The 25,261-nt window shown below is 37.7% G+C and overlaps 1 protein-coding gene across 6 annotated transcripts in view; it reads right to left on the bottom strand.

Annotated features, from left to right (window-relative positions):
• The window catches only part of LOC117236355 (hemicentin-1), a 110,203-nt gene that overhangs the window by 10,302 nt on the left and 74,640 nt on the right, over positions 1 to 25,261 (bottom strand). For all 6 annotated transcript variants that reach the window (XR_004493847.1, XM_033499227.1, XM_033499253.1 and 3 more), the window contains one exon: positions 2,764 to 2,861. Coding sequence is in view for 5 of the 6 variants with exons in the window: in XM_033499227.1 (XP_033355118.1) it covers positions 2,764 to 2,839 (76 nt within the window). In the remaining variant the exon portion in view is untranslated. The remainder of the gene's footprint in view (positions 1 to 2,763; positions 2,862 to 25,261) is intronic.

Raw genomic sequence — 25,261 nt, 5'->3', positions numbered from 1 at the left:
CTTGAACTTGTCTGCTTCGAATTTTGATTTGTATTTAAAAAATGTCTAATATTTGACTTGATCCCAGAACAGCAAAAGTTTGATCATTTCCGACATATTTTCTAAACTATATCTACGTATTATTACTCTGTGAAATTATATAATCGACGTTATTAAAAAAAAAAATAAAATTAGACTAACACCCTATCACATTTAATATAATAAAATTATATCACAATTATATCATAATTTTAAAAATTCCTTTCTTTTTACTTTATAAAATGAAACGATTTCAATCCTCTGCCAGACGAGGATTAACAAATGAATGTGTAATGCAGTAGAGACGTTGATGAGTAGCCAGAGAAAGGAAAAGGAAATTCAGAAATTCAGGCTGAAAAAGTATAAAGCACTTTCAACTTAATCATAAATCACCAAATTTGCCAACAGAAAGTGCAAAAAGACATCTATCCACAGAAGGTTGCTAAAAGACTGTTCGTCATTAATTCGTCGAATACTATAAATATTTGACTCAAAATGCTAAAGACACAACCGCTAAGAAATACAAACTCAATACCTTTTATATACCATGATTCGAAACATAATTTCGCTTCAGTGATACAACATCATTTCTCCGCGATCTTAATATTAATTAATTAATTATGTTTGTCTGAGTTAAATATAAGCAGTTCGCGGAAAGAAACGCATTCGAGGAAGAAGTTTAACAGTTAAAGAGGCGGCGTAGAGATATGGATAGGCGACGGAGACAAGCATCGGGTAATTCGAAAGTAACTGTGGTGCTTTGGCAAAGGGAATAGCGGAGAATAAGGAAACCCGATGAAGCGAAGTTGGTGTTGGTGAATATAGAAATCCGTAAATGGAAAGGGAGAAAATTGAGGAACGGAAGAGCAGGCGAAAGCAGAGAGGAGGAGAGGACGAGGATGGAAGAAGAAGGTGATGGAAGGGTCTAGGCGAAAGACAAGCACTTGAGACTGAACTTTGTGAGCTTTTGAATGCAGGGCATAAGCTACCTGCCTTTTGTTTCCATGAGACAATGCGAAACCTTATACAACGAGACAAGAAGCCGAGTCTACGAGGGAAAGGTGCTCCTACTTTGCTCCGACCAGTTAGTTGGGCAGGATTGTATTCTTTTCTTTCTTCTTTAAGAATTCTCAATTCATAGCCACTTTTGAGTAGGGAGCAAGTACACGCTAGAGAGGATTTTTCGTGGGGTTAGCGTGTTTTCCGCTATATTTCCTCTCTTCTCTCCCTTATTTTCGCGTTACCTTCTCCTTCTTTCTGTTTCTCTTTTCCCAGAAGATCTGATGTCTCCTTTTGTCGCGCGAGGACATTTATTTATTGCACACCGGGGATATAAGCTTTATCTAATGCATACTTAATAGTATTAAAGTCCGCTCCACGTACTTGGCTCCTTGCACGAACGGATTTTGAATGCAGACTCGTACAGATTAGGATGTATGGAGGTGCTCGAGGAATCGAGGAGGAACTCCGCTTCTGGGATTTGATGGGAAGCATAATTCCTGGCAATGAAGTTTCGATAAATGTTTTATCCAACAGTCGGACAATTATACGGGTTAATACGTTTTCCACCTAGTTAATATCTCTTCCACTCCTTGTTTCCTGCCTCCGCATTTCCGTAAAATACATTTTCTGTCGTTCAGGGTAAATGTTTTCTTCAGAATAATTATGACCGAGATAAATCGTCAGTGCAGGCAAGGACATAGCAATGTCGTAAACTAAATTATCGAGTAGAGATAGTAACTATTATTTTAGGGGGCGCCTAAATGCATTCTGTTTTAGGATTTCGCGCGATAAAAAGAAATAATTTATAGCTAACGGTATTTCATTTATAAATTGAAATCCATAACCGTTAATTACTGCTTTAACAAACTGGACTCGATTTATAATTGTTTGTAGAAATGATAAAGTAGTTAGAAAAACTGTCTCAAGCTTGTTTAGAGTTTGAAAGAATATTTTAAATCACGCAAAGTGAAATGTTTATATTGATAAAAAGTTTTGAAACTATGTACGTGAATTGAACTTGACTAAAGACTCGTTCAGATTAGTTAAATCTCTTGGATTAAAGTCGTTTGGGTCAAATGGATATTTAATGGAAAATGATATCCAAAGGAAGTGGTTGTGTACGTGTACCAAATGTTAATTCTGATATTAACTACAATTACGACCATATTAAAAATACATACATACAATCTAGCCAAACACAAAGTTCAGGAAAAGATTGTTTTGAGCCAATATCAGTAAACAAATGTGACAAACAAAAACACAGGGATAAAAGGTTTAGAAGTTATCTGAATCAATCTGAATTAAACTCAATTAGAACAAAGAAGCCTGAAACGATATTTCAAGTCAAGTAAACGACAGTCACGCTGGTAAATAGGTTTCTTGAATACAGGTAGCTCCACTAATCTGAACGATGCGATGTTCCCCCATATTTCTGTCAATTCCTTTGTCTCGACGGCCGAAACACGATGGCTTTCACTACTGACAGACTTTACGATCTCGCTATATCATGGCCCGTGCCGTATCTCACGAATCAACCGATCATTAATTAAATCGCCTAACTAGATTGTACTCGAACCTCGGAGCATTTGCTGGAATTAAACTAGGAAAGCCAGAATTGCATCGGGGTAAAACGGATGCCAAGAAGTACAAAAGATCCTTATATCCAGGCTGGGAAATACAAGAGAAAGGAGGGAAGAAACGAGAGAGCCAGGGAAGGTTAAATGCTCCGAGAAAATTATTTACCTTTATCGAGCGACCTGGCCAGGAGAATTGTCGGCAGGATCAAAAAGACCATGTACCACGATAGCCGGTCCCGCATCCTTGCGAGGTTTCGAATCCTCCTGGAAAAAGGCAAAAAAGAAGACGAATAAGCTTGGTTTCTCGGTTATAAAGCAGGAATTCGTATGCGTCCGTCCCATCTTCAATGGCCTCTTTGTTTTTCTGATTTTTCCGGGACAGTGCGCGTTCGTACCTAAATCGTCTTTTAAAGGAAAGCACCAAAGTTGTAGATCCGCGTATTCTCCTCTCCTCCCCTCCACCCTACCACCCCCTTTTTATGCTCTGTTTTCACGTGTTTCGTATGCATTTGAAACGCGAAACAACTTATGTCTGATTTATAACAAATTGCCTTCGTTTCGTATGGCATCCATGAAAAGGTCGTGGAGAAGCGATCCAGAGCTGGGTGCCGCGCGCCGCTTTTCAACGATTTGCATATTAAAAGACCGCGGATCCTTTTGATATGGCGAATTTTAATTCTGCTCGGCATCCTTACTCTTGTTTTCCCTTTCCAACTTCTCTTACCGTTTCCATAATGTTTTTTTTTTTTTTTAATTTGCGTTCGAATAAAATCAAACGGAGAAAAAAGAAAAGGAAAGGGAAGTATGCAATTTCAAAGATGATTAAAGAATACTTTTTTAGACTTCAACATTTGTCTGCGCGTGATTTGGTTATTGTTGTTACGACGATCGAATATGTTATTTTAGTGATAAAGAGAAGAGGTATACAGAAAGAAATTTTTTAATTATCATATAATTTTATTGTATTAAATGTAGTTATATATATATGTAAAGTGTACACCAGAAGCGCAGGATAAGTTTATTTCATATATTCAATAATATTGGTATTTCATATTATTGAATTTTAAAAATTCGCTAAACATTTTTTTCGTTACTTTTTTCTTCTATCTATTTAACACAATAATTTACATTATTTATGTTTTATAATGATTAGACTGCAAATTTATAGTTCTATAAACACTGCTACTAAAGACATAGAACCTTAGCAAATTTGTTTCACTAATTAAATATGTATTATAACAATTACTCTACATTGAATATTTTATATATTTTTACAAATTATGCGCACTATGTGCCTCGTTGCATCTTTAAACTTTTCATTTATTCAACATGTACACGTTATTACGTATTATTACATATTAATTTACTGTTTCACACGGTCTTTGATGGTTAAAACAAAACATATTCTTATGGCAATGTCGTAAATAATTTACAATAATTGTTTATAAACAGAATATTTCTTTGTAAAATATCTTGATCTCGGTTTGTTTACATTTTGCATGTTCGTCGATGTATATCCGGCAAATTAAACACTTCGCGGAGATATACAAGCAATTCCAATTCTCGTGTTCTGCACATTTTCAATTATTCCGTCATAACGTTTATCAAGTTCGCGATACACTCGGAATTCCACGAATCTCGATTGACCCGTATGTTCCATCGTTTTTCCCTTAATTTTGCTCCTATTAAGAACGTATCAAAGTCATTTCCTGTTCAAACGTTAACGAAGAGATTAATTCTTCGATGGTTACGCTGCTATGTTGGATAACACGTCATTATTTGTCAATGCACGTGCTGATTAAACTGTCCACGTGGCGGAAATAGAAACATACACTTATTTCTTGCGGTCGATCGCCGGCAGTCGCGTTAATTGGCCTGTTAAAGTTCCGTTCGTCTGGCTGCACAGAACAAGAATCGTTTTACGGCTAATAAAACGGGACGAATGCAGATAGTTGTGATAAATCGGGCAAACGGGATGCCTTTATCGCGAGAGGATCGTTCGCGTTAATGTCTAACGGCGCGTTTTCCATCCTTCTTTCACATCCTACCCGCTCTTCCCTGTCCTCTCTGCTTTTCATCCCATCTAAGCGCTGCGTTCCACGATCCGGATTACACCATAAAAATCTATTGTTCGAATTTTTGCGTAGTGCCATCGTAATTTCATATGATACGGGATGTAAAGTTCAGCTACGGCAAAGAGTGTATCGGAAAAACCAACAAAAAAAAAAAAAAAAAAAAAAAAATGGAAATAAAAAAAGAGGAGAGAAAGGAAAGGGAAAGGAGTTAGAGTTGAAATAAAGGTAAAACGTTTTAAAAGCGCTAAAATTGTTCGACGTTTATTTTTATTTGCCATGCACGTACACGGTATAAAACGGCGAAATATTTTCACAAGGAAATGTTTATTACACGCATATCCGCGAATATTGATTTCGCCGCAGTAAAAACGGCAGAATTCGGGTTCTCGGCGAAGCGGAATTAAAAATGGGACAGGAGGTAGAGGAATTAGCTGCGATCGTTTCCGCAAATATTGGTCGAAAGGAAATGCTCTTCACGCGGTTAAACGTGCGATACCCTATGATTTACCGTTCAACGATGGTAAAATTGTTATTAGAGCAGGCACCGGCTATGGTAGGGACCAAAAATAAAGAACGCGGAGAGTAGCCATTACAGATAAACCGAATTTGCATTTATCCGGCATCGCCGTCGTTTCATTTAACGCGGTTATCTAATAATTTCCGCGCACGCGTCCGCCACCATCGCCATTTAATATGCATCAAGACACATACTCACGTCCCGTAATTACATAAAAAATGCAATCGGCCACGGTTCCACGCTGCGGAAGTTACTCAGGGTAATTCGTTACAGCCTGGCATCGACGAAAAACGAAAAGGTAAACGCGAATCCGCGGAAAAAGTAAAACTGATATCGAACATTAATACCGTAAGGTTATACTCAATTTTCACACACACAAGTACACATATACATGTATAAGAACGTTTGAGTAATTTCGTGGAAACGAAAGGTAGCTGAAAATTCAGCGGTATCATTCGTAATCGTACGCGATGTTTTCAAAACGATTGCCGCTTGAAAACGTAGTAAACAATGGTAACACGGACCAGTTAACATGGAACTTTAGTTGTATTAAGTAGACGTGGACCATTAAAAAGGCGGAAAGTCGATAGGTTATAAACGCGTCCCTCCGTTTTACAATTCTGTCGCGCGTTTAGAGCCGCAGGGTTGATTTCCTATATCTACATTCGAAGAGGGCACGGGATACTCCGAGCTGGATTCTCTTCTCCGTTGGCAATCGTTATCCGAGATTTATTGTTTCCCGACGATGGCTGGGTCACGGAATCGGGTTCATTCTCCGCTTTGCCCTTCTCCGAGGGTTTCCATTCAAGCGGCGCTGCTTTGCATAAATTTCCGTGCAGATGCGACGCGATATCAGATCGACGTTGTGATAGAAATAGCATACATACATATACATATACATATATATATATATATATATTTATACACGTATATATATACATATACATATAGATAGAGATAGAATATAGACACATGCATATACACACGTGACAAGCTACATACGTAACGCGTATGCGTAGGTATTATTGATTCGTTGCCAATATAATGTGCTCTGATACAGGTCAAGCTAACCAGTACATATACACCGGTGCTATAAGCTAAGTAGCTGGTCCACCTTTGCCACGGCGATCGTTCTAGATGGCAATTGGCTAGTTACAATAGCTTAGGACCCGGCACACGGCCCGTATAAGCGGTAAATGCACCGCTGATGAAACAGTTGTATGGCACGTACGTACACGCCTTGGTACGCCCGGTTAATGGAAACCTTTCCTTTGCCACATCGATCGATAAATGGGTCTGCAGAGTGCAGTTGTAAAGAGTTAGCATGCCGCTCGCATGTGGCGTCTGCCAATGCTTCTTACGTATGCATGGAATCGGGCTAAGATTAGGGGGCTCGAGCCAGACCAGGCGAAAACCCCTGGCAGAATTAAAGTGCGACCAGTGTTTATTGCAACAGACTTCGCTGCCGCCTGATATGCAGCAAGAATACGGAACCGGCCGGAATTAGCCGCCGTTCTGATCCTTCCTGCCCGGAAATGTTGCATTAACCCCCCAGCCAGCGTGAAACCGATCGTTTTCGTGTTCTCCGGTTCCACTGTGAAGAACGGAAAGTTATATACCGAAATTAGCTGCGTGCGAGGGTATCAAGGGAGAACACGAACAGGCAATTGCTCTTTGTAGGGTAATTAGGTCGAGAAGAACCGTCAGCAGAGATGGACCACGTCTCTTTCGTGCTGTAATTTAGTAGCTGGTGATATTCAACGAGTGGCAGGTTGTGTGTTGTGTGACGAGTAGATTGAGGAGTTTTGTGCATTTATGCGAAATTTCAAGATACGAAAGTGCACCGAATAGATATAACACACGAATATAACGAATACATGTGTTAAAAGAAATAGATAAACTATCAAATACGATATTCAGTTTGAGTATAAGTTTCAGACGTTTTTAAAAACAAGGATCATTTCTCCTCAATTATCCTACATTTTCGATCGTCATAAATATCTGTATCTCCTAGTTAGAATTCGAAGCATTCACATTAATTCATTTGTTTTTAAACGTCATCTTCCTAACTTATTTATTTTATTTCACGTTAGAAATTCTCTTAAACATAATGGATAATATAATATCATAATTTAAGCGACGGATATCAGTATCCATGCTTTTTAAATCGAATCTTCGATCGTCACGTAACAAGTGTGGTCCGTAATAAAACTGAAAAATCCTAGCGTTTTATTACCATCGTGTTTCAGGGTGAAGTGCAACGACTTTAGAATGGAACAGAAATTGTAACTAACTGCTCCTTCAGGATACACTTTGCAGTGTAAATGCATTCGTCTAAATCTTTGCGTCTTAAAGCATCCCTAGCTCGCGTACGCGAGAAAGATAGAACGGAGAGTTGAACACAGGTAAAGCCGTGATATCGGTGGAACAGCGGTTGTATCGCGCGTGACTTTGCATGTTAAGTGCCATTGCAGATGTATGTGCACGTATTCCGCGTTCACGTGTACGTCTCGTTGTTCGAATGCACGCGTACGAAACGGAAGCAGGTCGCCAGAATACATCCTTTACTTGTGAGATCAGAAACAGGTTGTCAATCTATTCGTAGAAAAGATTCAAGTTAAATAGAGATGGTTCGTTATTTCTACTATCATAATGTTTTATTCTTCTTTTTATTCATCCCTCAACATTTTATTCTTTCTTGTTTCACGTGGTGTTTCGCAGTTGTTCATTCGGACAAGACAGGGTTTTAGAGCACGTACGAACGCTCGCCCAAGGGCAATTGCCCACTTTGTTTGCCGGGCCGAGTAGCTGCGCAAACTTATACAACAATTTCGTTCTTAGTACCCTCAATTAACTTGAGAGCAATTAGCATTCGCTTCAACTCGAACCACTGCGAAATGCCTCGTCCACGGTACTCTTCGCGTGTCGTCCTGTTTTGAACTTCAATTACACGTTCGACTAGTTGCAATCGGTTGTCTCATTTAAGGCACCCGTATACGGTCCATGATATTGCCAATATTGCGAAGTATCGACGATATTACTGATCGTGTATGTGGTCGATATCGAAGGATTGAAATTATTGACGATTTGGATATTTTGCGATCGAAACGTCGATACTGATAAGTGATGAAGATATTGGCGATGATTAATTTTTAATCAATATTCACAGTGTTGACTCAAAGAACATTCCGGTTTCGTGTCACGATGAACGCTCATCGCTCTAATTCATCGGCGGAATATGGGCACGAGCAAAATGAATCAAGATGGAGCATCACGCTTCAACTTTGAAATTTTTATCAATGTACCACAGGATTACCGCTAATTTTTCTCCAATCGATAGAAAGGCACGTACATTCGTAACTCAGTTTCTTTTTAAGGAAAGAATTTTAGAAGCTGTCGAAACGTGTTCCGATTCATTCTAAAGTGATTGGAATAAATAATTCCATCATTCGGAGCAATCTCTATCAATATATGCGAATATTGCTCTCGACTTTTAGACCATTGCTTTATCCATTGTTTGTGTTTTATACAATATTTTGTAGAAAAAGGATTATTATGATTAAGCACGGTCTTTTTCTAGCTTGCAAATTGCTCAAAATACCGCACAAGATACGCGATAAATAAAACGTATTTCCAAATGCAGTATAGTGCATTATATACCGCGCAGCATCTTGGCAGTAATAATTGTCAATGATATAGACCACGTGCAGGTCCCTTTACGAAAATTGCCACAAGCTTGTTCGACAACGACAAACTTCTTTCGATCGCGTACTTTTCTTCGTTTCTCAAATTTATGTTATTTTTATACCTAAGCCAACTTTATTCTCGAAGAGTTTACGACTACTTAAGACTTCTAAAAGTACCAATTCGTCACTAATTCCACTTAAATTCTTTGAAAATCTACTCGAACGCAGAACAGATCTTACGTGCGCAACATAGTATCTCGAGGGAGAAAGATCGAGTAGATTCTTTCTAGGATTAAACATAGACGCGATATCAGGGTAGAACGTTTTAGTACGAGGTTTTGCATGACCTAACCGTTGTAGAACGTTCTATACGGGCCACCGAGATCGAAATGATCAGGGTCTGGCTGGATGGTAGTCATTAACGAGGACTGGTGCTACGATGTCGGTGGTTCGCGTCACGATTATCCAGCGCATGATAATATCTCTATTTCATCGAGAACGTGACTCGTCGTACGTGATCCCGCAGACGTACGGTACGAATATCGATAACCCTTCCGTGGTTTCGATTCGTCAAAGTCTATTTTTCTACTTTTCCAAGGGAGCAGAAAATTTTACGAGCTGACGCGCGGTATCCTCCTCTCGCGCGGTCTCGCAATGCTTGTTTCTGCGTTTTCGAGGTAGATGTTCTTTGTCTAGCTCGTCATAAACGAACTGAGAGAACGTTTCGTCGAAAACGGTAGTCCGGTAGCCGTGAGTCTCATTATTTTTAATTGAGGCGAAACTAACAATTTTCAGGAGAGGGAGGACGGATATGCGCGAACGACTTTATTCCAGCACAATGACTCGCCGTGGAATGTCGCCGCCACGTTAATTATCTGCTTCGACGCGATGCAACATTTCCTGTTTTGCGGTTACGAGAAAGGAGCGGGTTGTGCTACCGCTAATAATTTCGTGGCGAACGATATTGGATGATTGTCGCGGCTACAAGCTGTCACGGAGATATAAGTCGGCAACACGTAGTGGCGTATGTGATTTATTGGCTCTCATGAAAAGTTTTTGCTTACCTTCCTACTTATACTTGTTATATTTGAATATATTCTCAATTATAATGAGATACGTTGTATACAAGAATCTTCTGTGAACCCGTTACATTTGGAATAATAGCTTGATACGAAAAACAAACGCACTCAGTTTACAAAATGTTTATATATATGAATTTTCTATCATCTATGGCTGTATGTAAGTTAACTGAAATGTATTTAAAAAATGCTAATAAAAGAAAAAAGATTTTGAATTTGTATTTTATATGTTAAATAAGAGAAAGTTAGATTAAAGACACGATACAAGAAGGAAGATAAACTTCTGATTCGCAATATTCACATACATATCTCTACAAATTAGTCGATTCCAATGATATGATTGATTACATAACATCTGAAAAGCCATATTCAGCCAGAGTTAGCTTTATTGTTCAAGTTATATGTCTATCAGGATGATGGCTATTCAGATATTGTTCACTGTACAAACGAGCTGCAGCGAATGCGTTGCGATCGCATACTCCCGCTACAAGGAATATGTTCGTGTATTCTCAATTGGTACATTGTTCATGATAATTAGGGAATTACATTCGTAGATAATTTTACAGAGAGGAACAAATGCCAGGAATGACCTCAAAGTCTTAATGTAAGATCTTTATAGAAAATAAATATGCAGATGTTATGCAAATTTATACGTTCATGAACTAAAGGAATAAAATTTAGATAGAAAAAAAATCGTTTCACTCAGTAAATATTATAACAAATGCTTTATATATTTTCGCATATTATATACATTAAAATATATATCCTTTATAATTTCCCTTATTCTTTCTTCCAATTAAATGAAACAATAGTTTCCATGTTCAACTGACTGACAGGATATTGAATTTTAAGATTGACTTACGTAACTTGTCAGCCATTTTCACCTGTAGCTTTCGCATTGAAAATAACAAATATAAAAAGGAGAAGATAACTTGTAAAATGTTAAACGATCTATTAACATTTAATTTTGCACGGGCACGAATCCAATTCTTCTTCCACTGCCGCGTTTCCTCGAAACCTTCAATTCGAAACGGTTAACTATCTTGCGCGCCGGATGGTAATTATTAACGAATACACGACCAGTAACAGGATAATTTGTTGCCTTCACTGAAAGCTCGATGGAATCGAGCGGATGATTGAGCGCGCTCCGCACGAACCTCCGTATCGCGAGATCTTCCGCTTTGGAAACGCTTTGTTACACGAACGTTGTTACGCGATATCTTGACCAACATCCTACGCGTTGCTGGCGTTAGAATGAACCAAACAACGCGATATCGTGCGGGCTTTTACGTGAAACGACTCGTTTCCTGATCGATTCTCGATCCTGGCTGGTGCTCTTGATTCCTGCCAGTTTCGATTCGAAATCTGTACAACCACTCTGTTTACGGACGAGTAGCAGTTCGCTGATGTGTAGATTCCGATGTTGTGTAATCAATGCACGGAAATGATATCGTTTTTCGGTATCAACCCCGACGATAACGTGCCGTTTGCTTACATACGATCGTCGACCGTTTGTAAAACACGAAATTACAAAACACGATTGCCAGGATGGCGATAAAATAGTTTTTACTTTTACAAGTTCCTTAGGGATTGTTAAATTTCGAATTGTGTTTTTACTCTCTTTCCTACGTGCACTTTGATCTTGGACCGATCTTGGTCGATTCGGCAACAAGAGAAATAAGAGCTATAAAAACGTAAGAAAAACGGTTTTCATATTTCAACGTTACGTGTGTACAGGGTGGTTCACTAAGACTGTCCACGTGAAATATCTGTGTTATCTAGAAGAATGAGAGAAACAGGTAACTACGAAGGCCCATGGTTTACAGGGACAAGTGACATAGTGGCAATAGTTCCGTTGCAAGTGCGGACGTTTAGGATATAAGAAGGTTATATTCGTTTGTTTTTAAGTGGAATAACTGTCTTTTGGAAGAGGGATTTATATAGTAGTAAATTTTGGGAGAGAAATTATTAACTTTCATGCTGCGCCGTGACGTTCAACTATGGCCGTTGCAACGTATTCGATCACTGCGGGACACGGCTTTGGTCCACTTTTTGTTAATATTTATTTGTTTTCACTGCGAGGATCGATAACAATGTATACACTAGCGACGTGAAAAATGCAGAAAGAAAACTGAAGATTAAAGATTTTTAGAACTCGTTTTTCTGATATCTGTGCCCTTTAAAATTGAAGGATGTTCTGACTCTGCTAGTCAGAGAAATTAAATACGCAGCATAAGATTAAAGTATTTACAGTGCTCTTAATAGATTTCTCACTTCAGATTCTAAAAACTATACCTAAAAATATCATTCTTAATACGTTACGTTCCTTTTATGATTCAGAGTAACAGATCTTATAAATTCTCGCCCCGTTATCTTGCATCAATGCAATAATTAATTTGTGGTTAATTGATAATTTCCTCCATAATTTAAATTAATTATATAAGTGTCTTAATACTTATGAAGCAAGTTGCATATAATTATAAATATTTAGTAACATTTGGTATATAAAATATTTAATACATAATCTTAAACAATTAGTAACTTTCTTAAAACAATATTACGTAGAACACAAACTTAATCAATCCTATTTTCATTTTCATAAAACGATATTATAACTGTTGTTCCTCTGACCCTCATTTACGTCTTATCATCTCTGCATTTATTTTATTATATTTTATCAGAATCTGTTGCTCCGTAATATTATCTGATGTGGTTGGTCTTTCTCGATATACGTTTTCAAATGTTCCCCAGAGAATAAAATCAAGCGGAGTTAGATAGAGAGATCGGACTGGCTAGGGAATTGCTTCTCAGTGACTCACTCATTGATTTAGATAAGTTTCATTAAGGGCATTTCTTACTCTTCGAGAAGAATGAGCTAGACATCTGTCGTACTGCAACCGTATTGCTTGACAAATGGATGCTGGTACATTTTCTAATTAATTACAAGTACTGTCACTGGCCACACGTGGACTAAGTCTCTGCCATGAATAAGGTCGGGCTAATTGCCTTCGTCGACCCTTAAAAATACATTGTCGCTAACCTACTAAATGACTACACAGTTGTCTAGATACATTGTAATAGAGTGTACACGTGGTAAAACGCTTTCATTTACAGAGTCAGTTAATCTACATCTTCGGTTACTTAAAACTTACATTTTTCATTCTCAGATCTTTCGTTCTTTAATCTGCTAAATGACTATTTGTCTATATACAGTGGTAGTATTTGAACACTCGTAGAAATTTTTTATAGACGTATCATCTGTGTAATACAGAACATTTTGAAATTTCATTAGTATCATAACGAGACACGACTATTACGATTATACCGATAAAATTTAAAACGAAGTTTGAAAGCAGTTCTATATTTAAGTATAGAGTTTCATAGCATAAGAGAAATATATTTTTAAATTCTATATTATATAAGAAAAAAAAATAGAAATAAAACTTTCTACAATATAATTAGTGAAATTTACGAGTAAGCATTTCTCTATTTATAAACTCCCTATAAGCATTTCCCTATTTATAAACTGTACACATACCTTAACTTTTCCTTTCACTATAATACTATTTATACTACTAGTTTCAATAAATTTATCATCTTCTTTTTTTTTTCTACAAATCACTTATTATTCCGCATATTTTTATCACAAAATATTGACACGCGGTATTTGAATAGTAACATTTCAAAAATATTAGAAATATTTCAGGTAGACGACGCGACGTTGATGGATATAACGCTGTATATTTCGATTGGGCAAAATTGCTTTATAATTAGGGTTTTGAAATATCGCGGTTTGGCGATTGCTATCTAGAATCGACAAAACATTCAGGACGATGCTATTTCGATGTATTTATTTTAGAAACTACGGGAACGAATCCCGGATAGATACATCTGCAGATAAAACGGTTATTTTTTAGCAAAGCTTTATTTTTTTTATCGTTCGATGAAATCGAGATCCATTCGTGAACATTGTATATCGCCCGGCTGATCGGATATGGCGATGATCAAATAAAAAAAATTTCAGTTTCTTATGAATCATTTAGATTTGCTTATCGATCATAAAATCATTTCGATTCCTCCAAGTTCGATGAACGTTTCTATTCTCCTTGATTCTTTGTCAAACGTTTCTTAGGCAATGTAGCGAAAACGTGAGATCTCTATGATCACGTATGCTAAAGGATTATTCTTTGGCGAGTTATCGATTTGCTAGCGTTCCCTGTCTTCGAGCTTTAACATAAATTCCTACTTTTTCTCCTTCTCTCTTCTTTTATATAGCACAGGGTATATGGCATAGGATATCTCACAAAGTAAAGCTTTACCAAGCAAGGCGTAACTTTTCATAAAAAAAATTTGTTTAAATAAGGCTTTGCTTTCTGCCCGTGGCTACGTTTACAATATACATAGCTGACGTTGTGTCAATATGCTTTCGTCCAGAATTCGCGAAACGTTTGCTAATTTTAAACATAACTTTCAGCAAAATAGGTGCGTAATGAAATTTTTTAAACATAGCATAATCTAATTTTCATTTTTTAATTGCAACATCTATCTATGGTTACTTTAATTAACAATAAGTGTCCTGTGAGCGCACAAGATGCTATAATGGTGATGTAGATCTCTATACAGAATTTAAATATTGATTCAAGTTGCTTAAATTCAGGTAATTTGATTTCAATCGTGATTTCATTTGCGATTACACAAAATGGATTATTTAACTTGAAATCGTTCGAATTAAAGTAATCTAATGAATTACGAATACGTAGATATTTGTTAAGAGAATTAGCCGTAGAGATGAAAGGAGGATATAACAGTCACTTCAGAATATCCGTAGAAAGGTTTGATTATTCGTCGATCAAATGCGAAATTGAAGAAGAGATGCAGGGAATATCAGCAAGCACGAAATTAGAGATAACGTTATGTTACTTTTTAAGTGAAGGAATAGTTGAAAGGAAGGAATTCAAGATCGCTTGAAACTTGAAAGGATATATCAAGTCAAGTAAAACATTACATTAGTCAGTGGTTATAAGCAACTAAGTTAAGTGACTTGATTAATGAAGATTGACGGTGAAGAGATATTTCAAGTCAAGTAATTAACAGGGCCATACTAGTGAAACGGTTTCGAGTTGCTTGAACTTAGGTAACTTGACTAATTTGAACGAAGCTTAAACGATCCTCGTCTGCTCGAATCGTTTATATTCATTCTAGTTAACGATATATGTTACAAGCAGGCGGAGGATTCTAACGAATTTATGAAGTATTAAAAGATGGAAAGATATACATAGTACGTATAATATGCTAAAATATATAATATATCTGAAATAAAATATTTATTGTAATACTTAGCGAGTGGAACAAATCTATATTTAGATTCCATTTCTTTAGTTGTGTTTATAAAAAGATGAATTTTGCAGAAATATCCACACTCTACTAACAACGAAAATATTTGAGGCGGATAGAGTTGTTGTTGGGACACCTTGTACGTACCTAAGAGGAGGTCGAAAGATTGAACGATTTTGGCGGTATCGATCCTTTGGCTTACTTCTAAAACTCTTGCAACACCGTATGTCGAATGTGCATGTAAGACCCTTCGCCATGGCTAAGCATTCGTGGCCAACGCCTAGTCTATTTCCCAGACATTGCGATACGAGAAAATTGAAATTTTACGGCAACATCACCAACGATTGTACATACCGCTACTTTTCGGTTGGCAAGAGCTGACGCACGAAATACTTGCTATTGATCGAATTCGGTTTCTAGATCGAACCTTTCATTCTATGCATTCCTTTGAAGGGGAACAAGCGACGAGTTCCTTTTTAGCCGAGATCCATAATAACTAAGTAAGTTGAAAGTAATATAATTAGTCGTGCAGAAGGTGATGAAATATTTGTGCATTTATTTAAATCGAGAACTGGATCATTTTCTGATTGGGGACGTTCTTAGCACGGAATTAAAAATTAACAAAGGTGAATAAGTTTTAATCAAATTAGTTTCGGTTCTTGCACGATTCACTTAAATTATACGATGATGAATAAATTATTATATATGACAGATTCGAAAAGTGGATTATCTACTAATTCATCTTTCTCAGTTAACCGGTTAATTTTAAATTTGACTGAACCTTTCCTATGGATCCATTTCCTTTTCTATTTCTGTAGTCTGTTTTAATTGTTATTGTTATCATTATTATTCTTATATGTATTTTATATGTATTTACACAAATATCCGCACTCTAATCATTACAGCGTCGACAAAAATTGCAACCATACCATTTGATACCAACACCTGTAATACACATTCGTGAATGGTTTCTCTGCGTCTTTAAATCCTTTCATCGTGTATCAATCGTATAAATCGTATATCAAAAACTGCAGTCAATCTACGATCGTTTGATCGTCACACAGGTACAAATTTCAGGATTCGAATGTATCATAACAGCCGGCGATAAACGTAAATACCGCAGTGTTAAAACCAGGATTCTCGTAGTGTCGAGGACTGACGTGCTCAATTTTTCACCAGCTACGACAGCAGGGGTTACCCTGCTGGTGTGAAACGATCGTTTTGCGCGAAAGACTACTCGCTGCGGTATTTGCGACACTCGACACTCGAGAGAAGCCTGTGGAGATAACGGAAGAGTTGGCTAGCTGGTAATACGGCGACGCGAGTGTTGAAACTGTTGAACGACGGTTAAGGTAGATCTTTGGTAAAGTGATAGCAGAAGTGGCTTTCGTTTCTCATTTCTCGGCCTCGAGTATATCTCTATAGCGCGGTGGGAGTCTCGTGCCATGCTGGACCAGCTCGTTCAACAGCGATCTCGAGCTCGAACGTTGAGCAAAGGTTTGTCTCTGGTTTAATGAGCAAGGGTAGCGGAGTCTGTACAGTCGTGTGAGATAAAAAAGAAAAGAAGGAAGAAATATAGTCAATGAGAGTTTATTTTTCGTAGGTTCCACATATTCTTCGTTCAATTTCGTAAATGTCAGCGAGAGAGTTAAGTTCGAACAATTAACGAGGAGAGGCTACTTAACGCCCTTTCTGTGTACGGTTGTACGTACGAGTGTAATTATCGAATTGGTCCGCAGCGGATAATTAGGATCTGCTGGAAAGTACCGGCGAGTATTCCAGCAAATGTGGGTTAAATTTAGTTTTCTGGCTTGAACATCGATTACTTTACCAACTTCGCGAATACCTCCTCTCTGTGATATTTAGACGGCTGTTTAATATCGTGCTTACTTTTCTAATTAGAAAAATTGGACACTGTACGAGGATTTCTCTTTGAAATGTGAGCTATATTTTTGTTCCCTAAATTGTGAATATTCGGGGATTGTTTCGGATTTTTTGTGTATAAAATTCTACCAACGAAGGATATCACTGTAGCATAAAAAATCGGACTTCTTTTCATCGAGAAATTGCGATAACTTTGCTTAATCACCTGATATAGTTTCTTATAATAACGAACGCGGAATATTGAACTGATCTATACCATTATGATTCATAGCCAGTGAAATGTGTGTCAAAGACGATAAAGATCATTTCCATGGCCTACAAGGTGGTAAAGCAAAATGTAAAAAAGAAAAATAAATTTCAAGTACCTGTCGCCATCGTCGCACCCATCCCATTAACGAGACACAAATATCATCTTTCAAGGTCGTCCGAAGATCAGTGCATCTTTGCAATCATCCCTGAATGGGCTGGTCGAGAAAAAAGAGAGTCACCTTGAAAACTCGATACCTACTTCACCTAAAAATATTTCATACCTCGCAAAACAAGGAACACCTCTTTTGTAATCGTGAAAAAATTCCAGCCAACAGTTTTCCGATACCTCATTTCATTTAGGGGTGGTATTCATTTAGCGACACACAGTCGAACGACGCGACTCGACCGCTTGTACACGTACACGCGGCAGTAAATATGGATTACGAAAGCAAAACGAACGAGAGAGCTGAGCCTACTGTTTTGTAAGCCAAATGGGATTAACTGGTCGTACATAAGGGATGCGGTTTTTTCGTCGAGGAAATTCCCGGTGCATTGTCGCAACGGTATCTGGCCAAGGCAGCTCGAAGAGAATAGCGTAGCAGGAAGTAGAATGAGGATTACGAGCAGGTGAATACTTCATTATGAAGCCTGCATGGAAACTTGCGGAATGATAATACTTTAACAGGTCGAGGGAGTGTGGCCGTGGTCGTCCCAGTGGACTATCACCGCACCTCTTTTCTCGTGTCTCCCGGCCTTTCCTTCCCCTTTGACGAGAACGGATTATTCTTAACTAAAAAAGGGAATATTTTTCTATCCTCCATTTTGTCGTCGCTGCCTCCTTTTTACAGCTGCCATAAATGTTGCTGTCGGAAGAAGAAGCTACTTCATTGTTTCAGCATTTTTATCTACGAACGAATGGATGAGCGATATATATGTATATATATATAGATATATACATATTCTTCGTTTTGCCGCTAATTATAGCGGTTACTCCTCCACTTGCTCTCAATTATTCTGCACCACTGTATTACCATAACCACGTAAAAGTAAAACCGTACTTTTTCCCTTTCTTTCGCTGTCCATCGTCCTCTTAGAAATCGCTCGACGAAATTTCTCCAAATAAAAAAGTCCTACATTTCCTGGTGGATGATTACGGTAGCGAACAATTAACTCGTTTCTTATCGGCGTAACATGCGAAAGAAAGGTTCGTAGGCGGAAATACGGCGACAGTATCAGGAAGAAACTGAACGTCGAATTAGTCAGTGTTCTGAAAGGAACGATACGGCGACACATCCGGCTTGTACTCTTTCTCTTTCTCTCTCTCTCTCTTCTTTCGTTTCGGTTTTCTGCGAGCATGGTACGTTCTTCGAATAAAAAGGGACAGGAGAGGAGACGTACAAGAGACACCAAGCATCGTAGGTGAATTGCTCCTCGGGATGGAATTGCTCGATAGAGAGCCTTCGCAATAACCGGTCCATCCCTCTCTTTTTATCCCTTTTTCTTCTACGTTTAGACCGTCTCCTCTTGTTTCTCTCCGTTTCATTCTACCTTCGAAGCTGTGCTCGTTGCTTTTGATAACTTGCTCCGACAGCCGGCTGACCGTGCCCGTCCTACGATCTTGTATCGAAGGCACGTATCGTTCTGTCACGATTTATCATTGAGATAGCTGTACACGGCCAACGTTGTTGCCCGGCGCTACTGCCGATAAAGATCACGTACACGTTTGCCGAGGATCTACGACGAAAAGTCCTCTTGAGAGTTGCTGCGTAAGCGCATCGATCGATCGATTCGATCGCCGATGCCACTTTCATTCTCGAAAACGATTCGCGGCAATCAGCTACACGACAACGTAAAAATGGCTACGTGTGTTCAGGCTGAGAATGCAAATCGTGTGGAACTGATATGGCGCGGTCGTAAATTAAAGAGTTAAGGCCTGATACGGAAGAGCAAAGCGATGTCACATTGTGATTTAAAACAGCTGTCTGACCGTGTAGAATTTATGTAATATTTCCGACCATTTAGTAAGATCAGTTAGTTTTCAGATTTTGTAATTCTCTAAAAGGATCTCTGAAAGGATTCTCTTGTCTTAACTTCTTGGCTATGGTTGAATTTTGTGCGGGACTGTTTCTTTGTACGGTAGAGTTTGACGCGAATTGCGCGTAAACGATACAGCACTGCAATGTGTGACGAATAATGCTGTTCTCTACGCAAGCACATTGGAATGAAGTTTTTGATAATTAAATTATAATTTTTCTTAGAGATATGACGCATATACTTTAACTTTAATAATTTACTTTAGTAATTAATAATACAATTGAGTGTGATATATTTTAACGACAAATAGATCCACGTCACAATTTTCACACTCATAGCGCGATAGTGTTTTTCACATTGCTCTTCGTTTTCTATTTTGAAGCGACATTTTGATGTTGAAGATTCTAAAAAATTATAAGGCTACGGATCGACATGTTAAAAAGAGCATCTAATAATGGTATATTTATTTTAACGAAAAGCAACAATTGATATGTGACACTGGCGTATCGAAAACACGTATTGTTAACACTGTTTTAAAACATTGCGAGGACAAAAAAGGTGTGATGCAAGACAAATGAAAAAGATCATTTACTTCAAACGGTAAACAAATGAGTCAGTAGAATGAACCATTAAAGTGGCGCGTCGTAATATAAGACGACATCCGCGAAAGCCACTATGGTGGTGCATCGTACCTAAAAGATTAAGGATAATTTGAAAATTATTTACAATGACTTATAAACATATTTACTACGTAATCATCATATATGTATCATATGTATGTATCATTAATATAAATTCGTTGTTAATTTATCGTGCGCGTTACAGGAGACATTTTAATGTTTCATTAGCGGTATAATGAGATTTCATTACATTTTGATTACGTTGGTAATGTTTGAAACAAATCTGAAAATGGACATGGAAGTTACAAACTATTTATTACGAGCATAAACCCCGCAAAAATCATCGAGGTATTTTTGCAATCAATTATTCCTTATATTAGAGATCGTTATTAGCACTAAATAAACATACACATGCTTAAGATTGATCATGCTGTATGTAACTAAATATCGAAGCTTATTAATAGAATTTTATGAGCTTTAAGAAATACAATAGGTAATTCGTAACGTAATTTTTATAGCAATTACCAAAAGTAACAGTATCTTTATATGACTATAAACATTTGATGCTATGAATAAGAAATGTAGAATATGACGAAGAAGCATTTCATTGGAAAATAAGGATATCTGGCAATACTCTCTGTCACCACTATATATGCATTTTTACATTGGTTTCATATTTGCTCTATCAATATAATCATGACAGTATCGTGCCTTGTTGCGACTATAATGAAATTTCAAAATGTTTTATATAACATACAACATATATTTCTAAAAAAGACAGGAAGGGTCAGTTTCAGGTTGACGTTGTACGTTTGTCATGTAAGGCCCACGGGGCTCGTTCAGAGGGTGTTCGTATAATTTCCCGGGAATTGGGTTTTATTAACATCACCACTTGGTGACATGTCGTCCCTCGACTGAGACAATGAAACTCCTGACACACCGGATGAGATATGAGGGGAGAATATAGCGAGGGTTTTAGGGTTGGATTAAAGAGATTGCACCATGGTGCATGGTGTTGGTTGGGTTTGCCGACGAATCGATGACGTTTGCAAAGAGAGATGAATCGCATGGAGGTCAGTCGTGAATGGTGTATCTTGGCAACCGTTCCATTGCGATTTTCATTGGCTACTAGTACCGGACATAGATCACTCTCTTTTTCTAATCGTTTTTGTAAACTATCGCCGGATACAGAGTGTCTCCATTTGACGAAGAACAATTAACTTCTTTCTATTTGTACGTGGAAAATCAGTTTTAGCGAATTGCACATGTTTATTCAAATTCATATTTTTATAAATATGAAGTGAAACAATTTTTTTTAATTAATTAACAATTTAATGCATCGTAATGAGTACTACGTTTTGTACGTTTTGTATATTTTTGCTGCAATTAAATAACAATAGATTCTAGTTCTATGAATATTGCAAATGATTCCATAAATCGGATGTAAATTTTAGTCACATTCGAATTAAACGTTTCAGATTTGGATCCTAATCAGAGATCTTCGTTTCATTCGATTCTTTCAAAGGAAATTTAAGTTAGGATATAATTGTGTTAATTCGTTATTTTTTTATAATTCTATATAAATAATTTCTGCCGACTTTTATTGTATATTTTAGACCATACCTCGCAAAAATGAAAAATTCTAATCAGCCAATCGTTTATCACCTTGCACATGAAATCAATACTTAAGAACGAGAGTGCATACTACTACATATAAATATCAGGCCATCTGCTGATATTTAGTAAAAATTGAATGCTTTCCACTTCTCTCTATCTTTTTATTCGTATCACACGTTACACTTGTGACGTAACATAACTAATAAATTAAAATTTGCTACAGTTTCTCAACAAATTTAACAAGTAGGTATCTCCATCTTGTAGGTGCTCCAATACTTAGCAATTTCTACTGATATAATTTTTATTAAGATTTATCTTGGGTCAAGTAGGGAAGGTGATGATCTAAATTTTCGCGAAGAGGAGACAGCACTTATCGTTTGCTTGAAATAAACAGGGGAGTATCGGTATTGCCGGGGAAGAAATTTCTTTCTGAACAGGGAAATTGCTCCCCTTCTGGGAATGTCGCAAGGATAGTAAAGAGGCCGGCAACTGGCAAGTATGAAACGAAACCGGCGAGACCGTGCTCGTTGAATATGCAACGTCCGGAAGTAAACGAATACTTTCAATAAATTTACAGTTTCTTGCTCAAAGGAATACGTAATCGCGTATAGTTTTGAGGCGACTACTTGGCGAAACAGGGTCTACCCCATGGTGTACGCAATTCTAGCTGGTCTCACACGCCATCAAGTGGCTGAGGAATATTACGTCCACGAAATCTGCATAAGCATCCGCGACGAAAGTACGTAAGGGGATGAGACGCGGAAGGAGAAGAAGAGGAAAAGGGTCGTGGCGGTGTAAGTTAGCTCATCGTAGATACACTTCTCCGGCCTACACTTTCCATTTCACTTCTTTGCACGGCTGTTGATTACTTCCGACGGGGTTAAGCAAAGCTTCGAGCAGAGCTTCTTTCGCCAGGGACAAGTGAAAGAGGAGAAAGGGAGACCGGCTGTAATGCCTCTGGCACCCTATTGTATCAACTTTCAAGTTCAGACCATAGAAACGCCGCGCTCCGTTTTTCGCCCGGGATTCTATCAGCCGCTTTCGTGGTACGAGCCTGTCGCGCCTAATTCTTCCGTTCTCCGTTTCACTGAACGTGATTCGCCTTTCCTTTTGTTCGCAAGGTAATTCTACGTATATCTTTGTAATGAAAAAAGAAAGAAGAACGAATAAAAATATAGTTATCTGAATAATTTGCTTTAACCGCTAAATATTATGATAAATATTATGTTTCGAGCATTTTCATTATTTTGCATATTTCGCGCATCCTATTTATTTTTATGTGCTAAAATTCTCCACAAATAAATATGTGCACTGTGCAGTATAGGTATGAATTTCCAAGCTTTTATGAATATGCATGGCGATGTGTCTTAAAATATATGGTATATTTGTTTTGTATAAATCATCCTTAATTCGTAAAAAACGTGGATTTATTTGCGAATTTTGACATGCAGTTATTATTTATACTTATGGTAGCAAAAAATATTTGCACACACCTTTATTTCCTAATAAAGCGTTTTTTTTTTATCAACTGCTACATTGTTTCATTTGCACAGCGTCAAATGTTTGTAATTATAGAATAATGAAAGTACTACTAAATAGTACGATATTTAATATTCTTTGTTTTAATTAATTGCTAAATCTTATAATAAATATAATAGTGTGCACGTAGTTTCTGCATCCAGTGTGTTTTTTATACAAAATGATTGCATATGAGGATTAACTGCTTCCCTAACTGCTTTCTTAACTCTTCGAATAAGAAGATTCTATTGTTCTCGCACTACCCTACGTTTGAAAGCAATTTTTATTTATCTTCTAACAACGAATTATCCGTCCTCTACATCGCATTATTCAGCCATTTTATAGTAAGAAAGGTTGGAAAAATTTCCAAAGGCGAGCGAAATGAAAAGCGTGGTCGTCCGTTGGCTTGGAAATATGACGTTTTTCAATGTAACGTCCTATCGTTTTCGCAGCCTGGCCGAATCCTTTCTGTTGGCCGAGGACTCGTTTCTTACGATGATGAACGGTACGGCACATAAGAAACCAATTTTAAGATCAGCTGCGTCCAGGACGAATGATTACCGAATCCGGCTACGGTTCCGCCAAGAAAGATTGCGGAAAAACTGAATGGACCGTGCCATAGCGATCTATCGGTGTTCTATTATTCTCGAGGGTGCCTTGACCACGTAGACATCTGTCTTTTCTTCTCTTTTTTTCTCACCTTCTGCCTCGGATATCTCATTTTTTCCTCCGCGATACTGATAGACGTGTATGTAATGAGGAAGTAAGCAATATCTTCTGGATTATCACAGGGATTACACAAACATGAACTAATTTTGTGGGGAGACGGTAAGATTGTCTAGTGGCCTTCACGGTATAACGAGATCCTAGATTGAAGGATCCAGTAGCGGTACCGATTGATGGACCTAACACCCAAGGGTGCATGCAGCATTCTAAGTACGCTACTCATCAAAATTAATTAACAACTTGCAATGGATTGAATTTCAACTATAACTTGATGTAATAAGGATTGATAATCGAGCTGATGCTAAATATTAACGACACCTGTTCTTTTATTTTCTTCTTTTCAAAAGACTAACTTTCGAATATCGAGGCAACAGTAGAAAGATTATTACACTAACAAGTTTCAAAACTTCGATAATAAAATAAAAGTATACAAACTAACTGAATTTATGAGCATCGATTTCTTGCTGACATGCTCAAACATATTAACTCTGACTCTCAATTTATAAATTATTCTATCTAAGTTTGTAATACCAGACAAATGTACCATTTATAGTTAGTATTCGTTGTACGTGGATGTTCTGAATCCAAGTTTTCACCGTTAGAATTATTATTCAAAATGTCAAAGAATTTAACACGGGTCTCAATTAGCCCTTGATCAGTTATCCGGCGCGAACAAGCTCGAGCCATGTGGCCAATTAGCGATCAATTTCTCCAAAATCTAGCGACTATCTGGTTACTGTAAACGTACCCGCTTGTGGCTTTCTTCTGGCTCCAATAACCTTCATGAACACTGTTCAATGTCCAATTCCAGGCCAGTAATGAGGAATAATTTATCATCCCCAAAAGGCTTCCTCACGGCAATACTTTGGTGGCATCATTTTATCACGTATCTATACTATCACGCAACCCTTGGTAGGTTACCTGCCGTAGAGGATGTTCATCCTGTGGTCAGTTAATGGTCACTAGTAGGGTCACCTTCTCCCCAAAATTGTTCCTAGAGGCTATTTGACTACAATGTGTGTTTCTGGGGGTTCTCTATCCGAGTATAGCCACTTCCGTGAGCAGTATCTATCCCGGATCAACGTTGGGAAATAATAATCTTTCACCCCATGGGCTTCCCTTCGGCCAAACTTTCGTCGGATACAACATTCTGCCGTGATGAAATTGAGATTTAGAAAAGTTACCACATTTAGGGAAGCAGTTCTATCATGGTGGAAATTCTAGAGACGATTCTGCCGACAGAACGCTGTTTTACGAGGAATAAGAAATTTTGATGATAAAGATAGTAATAAAGACACTGGAAAAAGAGATTCGAAACTAAAAAG

The sequence above is a fragment of the Bombus vosnesenskii genome, unplaced genomic scaffold (genome assembly GCF_011952255.1).
Source record: "Bombus vosnesenskii isolate JDL3184/JDL3185 unplaced genomic scaffold, Bvos_JDL3184-5_v1.1 scf7180000013264, whole genome shotgun sequence".
Taxonomy (NCBI): Eukaryota; Metazoa; Arthropoda; class Insecta; order Hymenoptera; family Apidae; genus Bombus; species Bombus vosnesenskii.
Note: the sequence above shows the minus strand (reverse complement) of the source record. Positions and strands in the feature narration are given on the sequence as shown.